We start from the raw sequence: 15,308 nt of genomic DNA, 5'->3' as shown, positions 1-15,308 counted from the left end.
ACATGTTAACACATGTTTAAACGAGCGATAACTGACGCGTTGGTTTTGATTTTGTTTATTTTAATAGTTTTGAAAATTAAAAATTCTAGATTAATTTCATGTTCGATTTGCTTTGATCATTTACATTTTGATGTTTACTTGCTAGTTTGCCTTTTTTACTTTTTTACTTATTTCACTCTTTGTGAGAGTAATCTATCAATTTTCGCATTCTCTCTGATTGCTCTACTTCTATTTGTGTTGTTCTAGTAAAATTTTTATTTCTGTGTAAGAATCAATAAAAACTTAGGGTAATATTATTAACTCGTACAAGTTAAAATGTGCGCCATTTTTGTAGGAAATATTTACTAAAATTACAAACCAATAATTTTTATGACAAACCGTTGCAACAATTAAGTTTGTTGTTGTTGTTGTAGCGGCAGAAAATATTCCTGGAATGGTGCAGGGTTGACAACACTTAGCCGGATAGAAGTCCGTGTCCCTTCCGGTTAGTTGCATCCGAGTGTCGTAGGAACGGTTTAAAACCTATATCCTCTTTAACTTAAAATCACAAAGGCCCAGGACTCTGATGAATACCAGAAAATTGAGACCCCTGCCCACATAAATTAATCCATAGGCCTTGAGTTTTCGTCTACAGATTTATTTAAAGTTTCCGGTTCTATGTCGCAAAACCGACACGTAAGCCATGCCCATGTTGGAGAGGTCTTTATAACTAAAGATAGCCCTATATTGTTCGAAAACTTAATGTTAACTCGGTTGTTGTTGTTGTTGTGTAACGGCTATCTAGTCTCCGTTAGAATGGAATGGAGAAGTTGTTATCGAGGTCAACCTACGATATGCTGAGCAAACGTGCTGTTTCGACGGTGTCGGACCATAGGGAAAGGGGTGTTATATGTGTAGGGTTAGAAGGGCATGCAAAGAGGTGGTTAGTGTCATTGAGAAACTCGTTGCACGCTGAATATATATTTGATGTGTCAAGGTCGATTATAGATAAGTAGGAATTTATCCTGCTACCGTATCCAGAACTAAGCTGTTAACTCGGTGGTGTGTTTTTCATAATTACAGCGGCTTCTTTTAATTCTACCCTGAAAAGAAAATATTGAGTTTGCCATATACCATATAAAATATTAATATAAATGATCGAGTGACGAAGTGCGTGGATTTAATAACATCTGTCTGTCTGCATATACGCGAACTAGTTTATCAATATTTGTGAAAGCGATTTGATATTTTGCACACGTCCTTTCCTTCCGAAGACGTTGCTCCTTTGTTGGATCGCCGATATGGGATAACAAATAAGCTGCCATACAAACTGTTCGATCTGAATCCAGTCCTATTGTGGAAAACATTATTTTATTTTACAATATTTGCAAAATAACGTATCATAAAAAGTCAAAATTGAGTATTTCTTACGACTCACTACATGTTACATTGTATATGTAGCATAAAATTTTTAGCTTCTGCTGTCAGATATAACCAATATACATTATACATAACCATTTTATAACAAAAATTCAAATTTTGTTTCAATATGATGTGGTTTCTGTTTCTATCGTTTTCCCTTCGCCTGTAAACTTATGAAAAGTGATGTTACGTTATTTTGCATTTTAGGTGACGATATATACATTGTCTTAACAATTCTTTTGCATAAAATGCAATGTTAAATTTTTCGCTTTTATTAATATAGTATATTTCAAACATGTATGATTTTCTCTTATTTTAGGCGGGCGTCACATGCAAAAGAATTGGGATGGGGCTTAATATCGTAAGTATTTGCTTAAATCACTTATTAAGATATGTCCTTACTTTATTATTTTCTTTTTATTACAGTGTGATAATGATGAAAACAAGGTAAGTGACATAATCTGTGTTCGCTAAAATATTATAAACTGTTTTCACATACCGAAGGTAGATTGCTTCAAAAGCTAGATTTGCGAGGTATTCTTTATACATTCTTAGGAAAATCAGAGTAATAGTACAATTATTTGTAGTCTGACATTTGATTGATTCCAATCTGGAATTGTAGCTATTATTTTTATTATTGTATAGCTTTTTTTTCAATTGTTTTACAACAGGTAGGAAATGTTCTTTGAGCTTTACTATCTACAAGGGAAATAAAATCGAGTAACACGTTTTATGACGTGATATTTATTTTTTTTACTTGTAAAACAAGCAAAGGCTGCTATCGTTAATAACTAACTACGTCAGTAAAGTAAATTAAAAATTATGTCCGATAAATGGTTTCAGTTCAACAATTTTTTCCGACCTATAACATAAAATTTTGTACTACTACAACAATAATATTCATTAACTTATTTTACAACAGTCACAGCTCAGCTAATTGTTTCCTATCAGAAGCAATGGTAAATCAAACTGCTTGCTCGCTGCTTTAATATGGTCACAATATAGGCTCAAATCGAATCTTCCACACATTTTCTAGCATGAAAAATCATCATGGAATATAAAAAAAAAACTATTATCAATATCAGTTAACATGAAATATTTACATTAATATACAAGGTTTTTACGTTGTTGTTGTAACGTAACGTAGCGGCAAAATTCTGCAGAGTTGACAGTCCTTAGCCGGTTCCGTACCGGTTGCGCAGACCCGACTGTCGTGTTAACAGTTGGTTATTACGCCATCTGCATAGATATATTTGTTATTTGAATTTTCAATTGAATAGAACTCTATGTTTTAAAAATTGTTTCGATTTCTTACATCTTATATTAAATAAGTATTCCTATAAGTTATTAGTCTCCCATTTCTCGATATGATTTTATTTTCGTTCATATTGGAAGGAATTGAAATGGAAAAGTTCTTGTATAGTCGTGTGCCATAGGTATTGTTTTGAAACAGCCTTAAATTTAATTACATTTTATAAACACAAAATGTAAGTTTTCCTTATTCCCATTATATGTATTGCGGATTATTATTTTGCACTCGGAGATATGATTATTTTTAATTAGCTGTTTACCAAATTCAATTGAGTACTTTTTTTGAACTCTTCATATCTCCGGTTTTATTCATTTTAGAGACGTAATCTTAAATTTTCTTTAAAGTAAAAATGTTACTACTATTTTTGACAGAATTTAATGTGACCACATAAAAAAGTGATTTATTATAGATTTTTTTTTTAATTAAAAATTTTTTTTTTTAGAAAATTTAATTTAATAATAATTGTTATTTTCCAAGATACTAAACCAAAATTAAAAAAAGGAATAATCTGTAAAGTATTGCTTATACAGTGAGGCCCATTAGTAAAGAAAAAATTAAAATGTTGAACTTAAAAAAATATAGAATATTCCTAAAAACTTACATTTTCATACATTTGAAAAAACGGAAAATTATTTTACGGCGAAATATATACAAAACAAAAAAGCAGAAAAAAATTCAAAGCAGTTGGATAATTTGTCTTCGACAGCTGCAGTCTATTTAAAAATGTGTTTTTAAGAAAAATGTGTTTCAAAATAGTAAAGGTAACTTTCTAAGAATTGAGCTGCTACAATTTAAAAAGTTGTTCATTTAAAATTCTATTTTTTTAAAGGTTCTTCAAATATGCAAATTAAAAATTTTCCAGACATTTTACACTCGGAGTGTCGCTCAAGATTATCTTCATTATTTCCACGACAGTCGGGTCTACGTAAATGGGACGGACCCCGATTTTTATAGAAAATAGTTAGAAACTAGTTTTCTAACATTTGTATACTTTCAATACACACTATTATCGCATGTACCATAACTAAGGGGTCGAAAGTTGCCAAAACATGGAAAACTAAATTTGAGAGATAATTGAAGAACATATTTATTAATTTATTTAAAATGTGAACATCTGAAAGTCAAATTAGTAAAAGCTGATAGTGAGCTTGTTGTTGTTGTTGCGGCTGAAAAAATTCTCCACATAATTGTCGAAAGACTGTCAAGTTCTTGGTTCTTCAGCTGGTAAATAACCTTCCGATTAGAAAAAAAAAACTATTTTATATTCTATTTTTTTTTCTCCAGGACTCGCGCTGAAACTTTAAGTTTTTGAATACGCATATGCTAATGTAAAGACGTACTATATTATTATTATTTATTTATTTTGTATCAAACTGTTGATCCTATTCATAATATTTAGACACATTTTTTTTTAGTATTCCGAAATGCTCGGAGTTCAAATGCGAAAATTTACCAATCAGTACCGTTTTTCCTCATCAGGACTACCCTATTATGCTTATACTTGTACATATTTACAATTTCGCCTGTATATTTAAACCACCACCGTTTCAATGCTCTCGCCGTCGCATATCCCACTGTAGATTCCGATTTTATTGGAGTCAATATGACAACACTGAGAATAATTGCAACATATTGTTGGTACCTGTGAACATAACCGCAGCAACATTGTCGTCGTCGGCCATTCTCATCGTTGCAGCATGCTCTTGGTGGATACGTGTATTCGCTCATTTAAGCTTTCGGCAATTTGTCGGTCTGTTTGTTAGTTAGTCGGCAGAGTTGGTTGTTATGTACCGTTTAACTGTTATATATCAGTTAGACATGCAGGCAGGCGGGTGGTCGCTTAGTCGCCTAGCCTTTTGATTATATCGACGCTCGTCGTTTGGCTTCGTATATGAATGTTGTTATTCGCCTCCTTGCTGTGCGCGCATTAGCCGCAATAATACCAACCCCAGCAGCAATACCAACAACAATATATCGGCAACAATAACGACAACAAGCGATAGCACAATACATAGCAATATTCCATTGGCATATCATAAATCGTAATCATGTTTCATTCAAGTAGCGTTTACGATTTATCGAATTACGCGCATTATTACTATTACAACAGCGGCAGCTATTAGCAGCTTTGCTAACCGCTATGAGCACTCAATCGAATGATTACAAATTGAGCACTCAGGTTTTTGCTTCGACCCCGTCAACGGTGGCACAGTGTGTTTTTATGTATATAAAAAAAAGAAATACATTAAATTCAAAGTAATTATTTATAATTGAGATATTGACTTAAGGACTTGTTTATATTGTACATAGAAGCACACCAGACTAAATAAAGCAACACCATTATCTTTGGTGAATTTACGTACCCAATTGATCGATTAATTTCCGCTTATAGAGACAGTGTAATATTCTCTGGTTTTTAAGGGGTCTAGAAGTGTAGTCACTAAAAGTGATGTTTTCACTGAATTTTGAATATTTAACTCGTTGATTATTGGTATTTTTTAGGACTGATGAAGAGAAATATTTGCAAAGTTAATTTCTTTATTTCGAGTACTTATTTTTTATAAGAAGTTATTTTACCCAGTTTTTAGCTCCTAGTTCTAATAACCTTAAAATATTTGCGTTTATCTAAAACATTAAGGGGTTACATGAATTTTCTCGGGTATGATATGTATGTAGATTTTATTAGAATTTTTATTGTTACAAACATACATTATTAACAAAGAAATTCTGAAATTTCTGGAAACATATATTTTCAACCCGGCCATGAATGAATGATTCATTCAAAAATTATATCTCAACGACCTGTGTAAAATTTCAGTAGTTTGAGTAGTTCTCGAGAAATCTTGCCAATCGACTTCACTTAGCCTAGTTCAAATTCTCAAGACTGTATCTCCGAAAATATTACTCGGAGCAACTTGAAAATTTAGGAAACTATTTTAGAGGTATTATGGAATTTAATAAGACAATAAAATATTAGATTTTTTGAAACCCATAATCCATGTAACCCGTTAAAAGCCGTTTTATTGCAGATATTTTAGATTTGTGCCAAATACTTGAACTTTTAGTTGAAAATCGTTACCAATTTTAACATAAATGGCCCACTGTGCTTATACCAATATGCCAAATTTTCTCAATACGTTTCAGATGCGAATTTTTCACTACTTTTATTTGCCTTAAGTTGTGTGCTGCTATGGCATGGCTTGCCGTTTGGTTGTTGGACATGTTTGGATTGAGTTGGCTTGGTTAAGCTTAGCTGGATTTCAGTTCAATTGCCACAAAAAGCAAGCACACACTTACGTCCTGACTTGCCTATTTACAAGTGTACACACACCACGAGTATTTACATACATACATACATATGTGCATAGACACAGGCACACTGTATAGTATGTGATTATGGGTATGTGCCTATGCTCGTGTTAAGTTGGTATCGGGGCTGGGTGTTCTCGTAAGTACTTGTCAATTCACAACTTTGTGTGTACAACTGGTAAGTGATTTGATAGACACGATTAGTCTTATTCCCATGTCGAGGGGGTCGTACGGCCATAGCCGAGGATGATGTTTTGACTGTGGCATGCGAAGTGGTTGATGAACATAAACTCACGTAACTACTTGTGTCGAATGCTTACATACAATGAACGTGATACGCGTTGCTATGAGCATCATAAATTCTGTGAAGGTATGGCCTGTCCGGCGGGCATACGTATATACTGCATATGCTTGGGCCCGGCGTTGTTGGTGGTGTTCATACACGAATAGCAAAGCAATGTGACGAGCGGCAGTAAGGGACATTCGACGAGGTAATAAAACCAAAGTGCTTGCTTCTTACTTATCGTGTATGGCTGAATATACTACTACATACATATGTACACATGTATGTATGTTTGCTTGATTGTTCCTTTCTCGCTTAACTTGCCTTTGTGCTTTGTACAAGTATAATTCACTTCGAATGGGTACCGAACAATTCAATTGAACGCCAATTTGCAAATTGCAAGTTGCAAATCTATTTTAGTCTGCTTGCCTGCCTGTCTGTCCTCCTCCTGCCCATTTCGTAGCTTTGCATCCACCAACAAACGGCCATTAAAAATCTCTGCGTTGTACTCTCTGTTTGTCAACACAGAACACAGATATGCCTCCGGAGAGTTGACTATAGCTACTTGGCATATGCATGCGTGTATATGTTAATGTATGACTGAATAAGTACATGTGCTGAACGTGTGGCGCGTAGTGTGCGCATAACCTGTAGTGAAAATTGAAAGTATTGCTCGTTGACTTTGGCCGAATCGATGCACTACTGATGCATATTGAGCCAAAAGTGACACAGTCGCTCGCAGTAGGTGGTAGAATATCGTGAGCTGTGTATTTATATTCCGATGAAAGTTGGGTAAATGTAACCGATATGAATCCAAATTTATATGTATCACAACACGAAATATTAGAAAATATATCCAATTTTTACACTCCTGCTACATATTGCTACAGAGTTTTATAGTATAGTTTTGTTCACCTAACAGTTGTGCGTAGCACCTAAAGCTAATTGAGTTAGATATAGGATTATATATAAATGATTAAGATGACGAGACGAGTTGAAATCCGGATGACTGTGTGTCTATTCATCCGTCCGTCCGTCCGTGCAAGTTGTAACTTGAGAGAACTAAGACAGAGTTTGTAGATGGGTGTAATCAGACCACTGCGACGCCCCCATTAAAGAAAAACCTATAACGTTCCATAACTAAGCACTCAATTAAGATGGGTGGTACAGAGATCACAGTAGCAGAGGATCAAATTTTTGAAAAATTGGGGGTGGACATCCCCTCTAATAGGTTTAATGTACAAATTTCTCAAACCGTTTAGTCTTATACTCCTATATATATTTACCAACAGTGTGAAAATTAATGAAATCGGACCATAACTCCACTCACTCCCCATATAACGATTAAAAACAACTGAAAGCTCGATAAAGCACTCGAGATGGTATGTAGTGGTAAATAGGAGCCGGTCTAAGAATTGGACCGTGGGCGTAGCATACCCACTGTTAGGTAAAACCGAATATCTAGAGACCCGCCCGACAAATTTCGGTTTAGTAATTGACATTCTTCTCATTGTGTATCATTGCGTGTGAAACACACATCGGAAAATTATGACCAAAATTTTCCCAAATCCAACCAATTCTCGATTACCGGAAATGTGGACGTTACTATCTACAGTTGACTTTCAACCGAAAATATCGGTCAATGCATGGAATATTCAATTACATATGTCTGTGTTTCAAAAATCGGATCTTGAATTATATGTCTAATTTAAATATTTTCGAACTTCCGGGTGACTATATACTGCATATATTGTCTAATAAGTGAGTTATATATATTATAGCTTGTATTACTACTTAAGGGGCCAAACAGAGTTCTTGATCGGATAAAACCCGTGACGATTTCGGTAAGGTACAAACGACTGTCATGGAAATTGACGCAACCACCATTCCCTTGCAAACAATTTCCGTATAACCAGAGAAATCTATTATGTTCCGATCTTGTTGAAAAAACGTTTCCTGCCCTTAGATGCCTTCGGTGGCAAACAGGGTTGTTTTAATAAAAAAAAAATAATAATAATTTTAGCCACTTTACATATATTTGGGTCAAATATTTTGGAAGAAGAGATAATAGATGCTTTTAGAAACTTTTAGAGCTGGGGGAAAAGTAAATTGTGGCATGGGTTTCGAAGAATTTCTTAAAGTTGTAATTATGGGCCAGTGTCTGTCGTCAGAGTACGTACATATGTATATATCTATGTTTAATTTTTCAAAATTAAAATAAACTCTTAATTAATTTACTTTCTTATCTTAAATCCACCGTTCCGGTTACGTAGACCACAGGCGGGGAAACGCTTCAGTTCGCCAACGGTAACAAACAGAGAGTAATAACGTGTTATGGATGTCGGCAAACTCACTGCTGTGTTTGAAGTAATCTTTACACTATTTCTGTTTGAGTTGAGTAATCCACGATCTGTTTGAAAAGTTCCCAAAATTGCTGATATATGATGTGAAAGACATTATATTAAACTTTTTCAAAATACAATATTTGCAATTACTAAAACTCCTTTCTAAGACCACTTTATTTTTTTTTTGGAGATCTTTCTCGTTTTCACCGTAATAAAAACCTTACTGAATCGTTTTCCAATCAGTAAAGGACTGGAGTCTGACTTGGCTTGAGAGTTAAGTGTCATTATTTCCTATATCCGATGTCATCGATCATCATATTTGTGTATTTCTAATCTTTTAGGAACTGAACAAATTTTAGTGTTCGCTGATAACTGTTAGGACGCAAGGTTCCCAGGAATAGAATTCAGTTTTCTCAAACAGTCAAGAAGAGTGTGGCAAATTTACATCCTGTTCAAAGCTTTAATGTTACTCGAGTTCCTTGTATACGATTTCCGGAAACTTTTTTAACAGAATTTACACACACACATGCATAAAGCAGTACATACAATAAAACGGCTAGTAGCGCTGTTGCTGATTTGGTTGTGATTTGAAACCCCCCATTGATAGTAGCGCTAGGAGCAGCCGAGTTTCGTATGTACTCACAAAGAGACGACACGCCATGCAAAGAGGCAAACGATGCTATGCAACTACAATTGCGCTGGTTGTTGTTGAAAAGCACAACAAAAGTTGGTAGCTCGCCATGGGTAGAGTTGGTAGCACGGCATGTCTGCATGTAAACAAATGTGCAAGAGCAGCCCAGTGGCGCACACCGTTGTAGTATATAAGCGGTCATTGTGTGTTCGGTAGAAAACGGCAGCAACATTTCTCAACCACACCATACTCCAACGTCGGTACACAAAGGTAAACGAGGCAGTGGTACTCTGTTGAGCATAAGGGGAACTGGGAACTAACTCAACTGAACAACTGAACGACCAAGCGTCCGACCGGCTTTATGCGCTTTGCTTACGCTATGTACATAGCGCTCATTGATTGCTCTCCTCAATCAGTATCTTCTCAGTTTCGCTTCCGCTTTAGTGCACTCTGTTGGTGTGCTAGACTGGACGCGGCGGCACTGAGTGCGAGTATATATGCATACATATGTATGTGTGTTGGTGTGTGCATTTTATATGCTTTGAGTGGCACAACGTTGATGTTGGCGCACTGTGCACTGTGCCTTGTTAAGTTGTCGAGTGTCGAGTGCCTCTTCGTCGCGCATAGGTCAGTCAGTCAAGCGCGGAGTCGGAGCGCTTTAAGACGTTGCAAATCGTAGCGTTGCAACCACATTGCCACGCATCGTCATCGTAGCTTTCGTCTGCGCCGTCAGTGGTGACGGTGTCGTCGCGTCAGTGCCGCTACATACTCCGGTTCGGACGTAGTGTTGTTTAAGCAAACTCGCGTTTCGTCGGTTGGACAGTCGGTAATACCGTCGAAATAGTGTGTTGTGTTCAGTTGTTTTCATTTTGTGTCTAGGCTTTCCCCACATCCGTGAAGTGTTTTCATCCGCTTTTTTTATTTTATTTGCCGATGCTTTCTTTCATCTTCTTTGTAGTTTCTGCTACCGCTCAACTCACACACATACGCATACAAACATTTGGATACATTTATACATACATATATAATTGTTGCTGTTATTACTTTACTTTTTAATGTGTTTCGGTGCAAATCTGCCTCTGTGGCTGGCTTGCTCGTTGGCTGACTAGCTGGCTGGCTGGCTGGCCGACTGGTTGGTTAATGCATTCCGTATTCGATATGTTGCTGCCGTTGCAATTTTCCTTGTTATCGGTTCGTGAATATCATTGGCTGCACTGTTGGTGTTACAGCAATATCTGACCAACCATTGTACATACATATGTTTGTGTAAAAGTGATATTACATATGTACAACAAATGCATGAATGTGCTGCATATATGGATATCTATAGCAAACTAGCAACAAAAGGAGAATCAAATCGAGTGGTACAAGTAGCGGAAACTATGGCCACTACACTACATCAGTATTCGCTAACGGCTAACAATAACAACAACAACAATGAGTGAATTAAATGATAGCAGAAACGGCCTGTCTGTCTTTTCATCGGCGACGGAATCATTTTGCGAATTTGCATAAATACACGTTTTGAATACCGAAACAGCGAAATGAAGCAGGAATTCAATACTAAAAATGCATGCTAACGGTGGACCAAGGCGTTGACTCGAACGCACAAAAAGGCATAACTATTTTGTTTCAAAATTCCAACACCGATTTTGAGTGAATCAATGATTTATTGTGGATTCAATATTTTCTCTTAAATTTTAGAGTCGTGCTGGACTATACTAAGGTGTCTTAGTTTAAATTCAAAAATAACTTAAAATATGACCATTGGTGCCCATCTTGATATTATCTGCAAATCATCCATATCAAAATGTAAAGCGCGCCACAGAAATTTCAAAACTTGTTCGGTTTCGAGAAATAATTGACTGTAATTCAAAAGCAGGCAGCTTAAATTTGTCATTTGCACCTAGTGACTTTTGTTGCTTATCAAGTCGAATGTGTCAGTTGTCAGTTAAAAAAATAACCGTTAGAAAGAGTTGACTCTGCTACTTAACTAAACATTTGGTGTCACAAGCGCGTTTTGTTTCTGAAATCGCTACGCGTTTACGGTTTGCTACATTTTCCTGAAAGTAATACAAAAATTTGTCTACTGTCAAATGCTCCCAGTTCATTGTCTCACCCCATCCCCCATGGACGCCTATCAGACTTTTAACATGGCGTTTTACTATGGCTCTTGTGAGTAGCTCTGAAATTGTGCGGCTGGTTATCTGTCCCACCCGTTTCTCAGTTCGTGGCATCGTTGGCATTTTCGTCGTCTTCGTGCCCGTAGTCATACCTACAGATATATGTACATATACACATATTTGTTTGTTAGCGATTGTATTCGCGAAATTTTATTATTTATTTTTGATTTTCTGTTATTTTTTCTGTTTTTATTGCTGCTTTTTGTATCTCTTTGCTCCCCATTCGCATTCATTCTGCACATCTAGCCATTGAATGTGGTGCTGGCAGTTTTTTTGTTTTGTGCATTTACTTTTATTGCCGCTGGTGTTTTTGCTATTTCGTTTTCGTCTTCTCTTTTCATATGCGTAGCTTGGTATGTACATATATGCGGTCGCGAATGCGGGGTTGACCGAAAAATCTTCATTAATGAAATAAATATTGTATGAGAAAGTTGTGCCTATGGAGTGATTCGAGATTGACATAGCTAGTTTGACTAGCTACTACCGGGTCCGTATACGAGTTTACGGAGTTCTCAGTGTAAAAATTATAAAGGCAGACGACCTAAACTTGTTGCTGTTATTGTAACGGCAGAATTATGACGAGTTGACATTCCGTGGCCGAATAAAAATCTGGGTCCGTTCCGAACCCTTAGACCCGACTGTCGTGGCAACGGCAAACGACCTATTCGATATCCTCCGTTTAAAATAGTTAACTCGTCGAGTCATATCAGAGCCTGCGGATTAGATCTAAGGGTAGAATCATTAGAAATATCTAGAGATCTCTCTTTACACTTATCCGAATCCGATTGTTTACTGCATTTGGCGACCCGGTAACAGCTTAAATAATATTTAGACAGTGACAGTGTTAAGACATAAACAAATTTCGGTTCTTAGTTTGAAACTCTTCACTAACAGGCAGAAGACATTGAAACCAAAGACTTCGTAGTTTTCGTTGTAGCGACCGAAAACCACAATTTTTTGAGGAAAGTCGACGAGTTGATAACCTCTTATACTTCTTCTTATATTCCTGTTGCATGAACTTGGATGACATCGGAACCGGAAATATACCCAGTCGAAACTAGACATTTCCTCCAACTTTTGTTCATTACAACTTGAAACATATTCGAACTAGACGATCCCACTTTCACAATGTATACATCTGTAGTCTAAAATACCCCAGCGGCAAAGTATGGTGATTCTTTTTTGGCGAATAAATTTTATTTATTCTTTTGTTTTGTTCTCCAAGTTTTTCGTATTTCGTTTTTTTTTTTCATTCCTTTCGTTCTACGAATACTATAAGTTTGCATGGGTTTATTGAAGTATGTTCATTTGTCGGCGGGGTGTCAGTGGCCGTCAGAAAAGCTGCCGTCGTCAACACATTCACACAATTGTTTCGCGAGTTGTTGCTCTTAGCTATCGTCGTTGACATAGCTTCAACGTGTTTTCGTACTTTCGGTTACTATGGCTAGAGCATACGCCAAAGCTACCCACCAACCATTCCCTCGCTGCCTTCTTGGCTTACTCGGCTCGCCATTGTAGGCACTGCATGCATTCAATGGCCGAGTCGTTGGATCTCGACGAGTTGCTGCCAAAATGTAAATGCCGCTACGGCACTCAATCAATTAGACTTAATTTATAATCGCGCGGATTACGGTGTTAATTATCGACATACCGACGACAGCCGCAATGACTGAGCTGACTCTTTGGCAGCGAGAACATAACCGCCTGCGGTCGGTCCCACTATATACCACCAGTGCGATTTGTTATACGCCTTGCGTTGGTTAGCAAAAATTATTAATAAATTCAATAAAATTTGTGCGATAATGTTCTTCATGCCGCGTTAACACTAAACAATTTGAAAAAAGACGCCAAAGAAATTAGCTGCAGCTCCCTTTCGTCGTTGTCATTAGCATAAACGTCAGGTAGCACGTCAGCTAAGAATGTGATGGTGGCCAATAGTCGCTTTAGTCCTCCGGGCCAAAAGCGCACACCAGTCGTATATACTCGTGTAGTTGCTTTTAATTAAGCACACCGTGGTTGTGTGGTTATGGTTGCGCCAAACTAACGTAATTGACTAAGTATTTTCAAAGCTTTCAAGACAGACGCACAGCAGTCGACGTTCGGCGTTCGGCGTCAAACCAAGCAAATTGTTGAAGTAAAGCAAAGTGGTTAAGTGGTGTACATTGATGTAGTGGCAAACATAGTGAATTAGTGCGGTGTGCGGTTGATGGTGGTGGTGGTGGTGTGGTGGCGTGATGGTGTTGACGGTTGGCGGCGAAGCATAGTGTATGTATAGGTATTAAAGTGAAGGTGGTCGTCGACACCAAACCATAACTTGTGGCCGCACCCAATCGTAGTCTCTGTAGTCGTTGTCGTTGCCTTTGCCTTTGCCTTTGTCGTTGCCGATTCGCATAGTTTTATATTCGTTCCTCAAAACAACAACAACAAAAATGTAAACAACAAACAACAGCAGCAGCAAATCGTGCAAAAGCAAACCCGTCAAATAGCCAAAGAGCCAACTAGCCAGTTTTCTAGCATTCGTATGAGCAAGCAAAGGAGCAGTATACGAGTGAACGGCGGTAGCATGTCGTGTCGCAGCTCACTACAGTGCATGCCATTGCATATGGTTTTTGTGCTCACCGTAGCGAGCGCATTGTGGCTTCCTCCCAGCCACCCAACAAATTGGTTACTCACTATCAAATCAACTAGCTGCTCACTGCGTCAACGTCGCTGGTGGCACAGCTATGCGATGCTCTTAGCTGCAATAAGCGCTACATTGTAGTGTTTACTACTTTTTTTTGTTTGGTTGCGGAGAGCTTGAGTTTAACTGAAATACCAGCGAACTCAAATTACGAATACAGAGAGCGGTCCAAATTCTGCCAAACTGGATATTTTAGAGAATTTTCGGGGTTATAAAAGATTTTTATTTGAATGAGATTTTTATTGTAATGAATTTTCATACTCGGCTCGACTGTAAAATAAAAACGACTCTATAGTTTTCCGAAGCAAAACTAAAACGAATCGCAGAGTTATATACCAGGGCAACAGGGAAACAATGAAGCATCTCTTGTGCACTTGTCTCGCATTTGCAAGACTACGCTGTAAGCATCTGGGATCCTCACAGTATGATACACCCGAGGTGGTCTCTATCGACAGTGAGGCCGCAGAGTCTGTTAAAATTCGCGTCAAGGCATCCTAAACGTTGACTACTTCTCTTGGACTTAGCAAGTGAACTCTATTTGATATCGCAAAGGACCAAACTGGTCTATGCGTGGCTTATTGGCCTACCAGATTGACCTAACCTGACCTACATATACACTGACCTCAATGCTATTGAGATTATACAGATCTTCAATTACTCAGCATAGTTTAAAATTTTTATTTTGTACTTTTTCTATATATTTCTCGCTGATCATTTTTGTATTAACTTCACTTGGTTTGTAGATTTCGGTAACCTTCGTATATTGTGCGATTAGCTTCGGGACTTGAAATAAAACATATGTAAATGTTGATAAATTATTAAAAAAAATAAAATAAAAAAGAGTTTTATACCCAAAAATATAAAATCTTCGTCTTGTCATGTCAAATTCGTTTATCGAAAGATGTGCAATAATGATTATGAACCTGTATTAACCATTAACTATGATATCATACTTAAATTAGCTGCAATATTTTGTCTAATTAGAAAAATGACAATGGATGTGTTTGGTTATTTACGGTGTTACAAGCTATTCTCTACATTATTCCTCGATCTACGTAGAAGAAATGTGAAAATTCGTGCTGTGAACTGATGTGTTCGTTAATCAAACAATTTTAGGTAAATCGCTACGATTTACGTTGTATTACATCGATCATTTGGTGGTGT

At 37.0% G+C, this 15,308-nt stretch overlaps 1 protein-coding gene across 5 annotated transcripts in view; it reads left to right on the top strand.

Annotated features, from left to right (window-relative positions):
- The window catches only part of LOC108971672 (mucin-5AC), a 29,456-nt gene that overhangs the window by 4,687 nt on the left and 9,461 nt on the right, over nucleotides 1-15,308 (top strand). For all 5 annotated transcript variants that reach the window (XM_018938096.1, XM_018938018.1, XM_018938178.1 and 2 more), the window contains 2 exons: nucleotides 1,721-1,762; nucleotides 1,828-1,848. In XM_018938096.1, coding sequence (XP_018793641.1) covers nucleotides 1,721-1,762; nucleotides 1,828-1,848 — 63 coding nt within the window. The remainder of the gene's footprint in view (nucleotides 1-1,720; nucleotides 1,763-1,827; nucleotides 1,849-15,308) is intronic.

The sequence above is a fragment of the Bactrocera latifrons genome, unplaced genomic scaffold, assembly GCF_001853355.1.
Source record: "Bactrocera latifrons isolate USDA-ARS-PBARC rearing strain unplaced genomic scaffold, ASM185335v1 scaffold_0, whole genome shotgun sequence".
Classification (NCBI taxonomy): domain Eukaryota; kingdom Metazoa; phylum Arthropoda; class Insecta; order Diptera; family Tephritidae; genus Bactrocera; species Bactrocera latifrons.
Note: the sequence above shows the minus strand (reverse complement) of the source record. Positions and strands in the feature narration are given on the sequence as shown.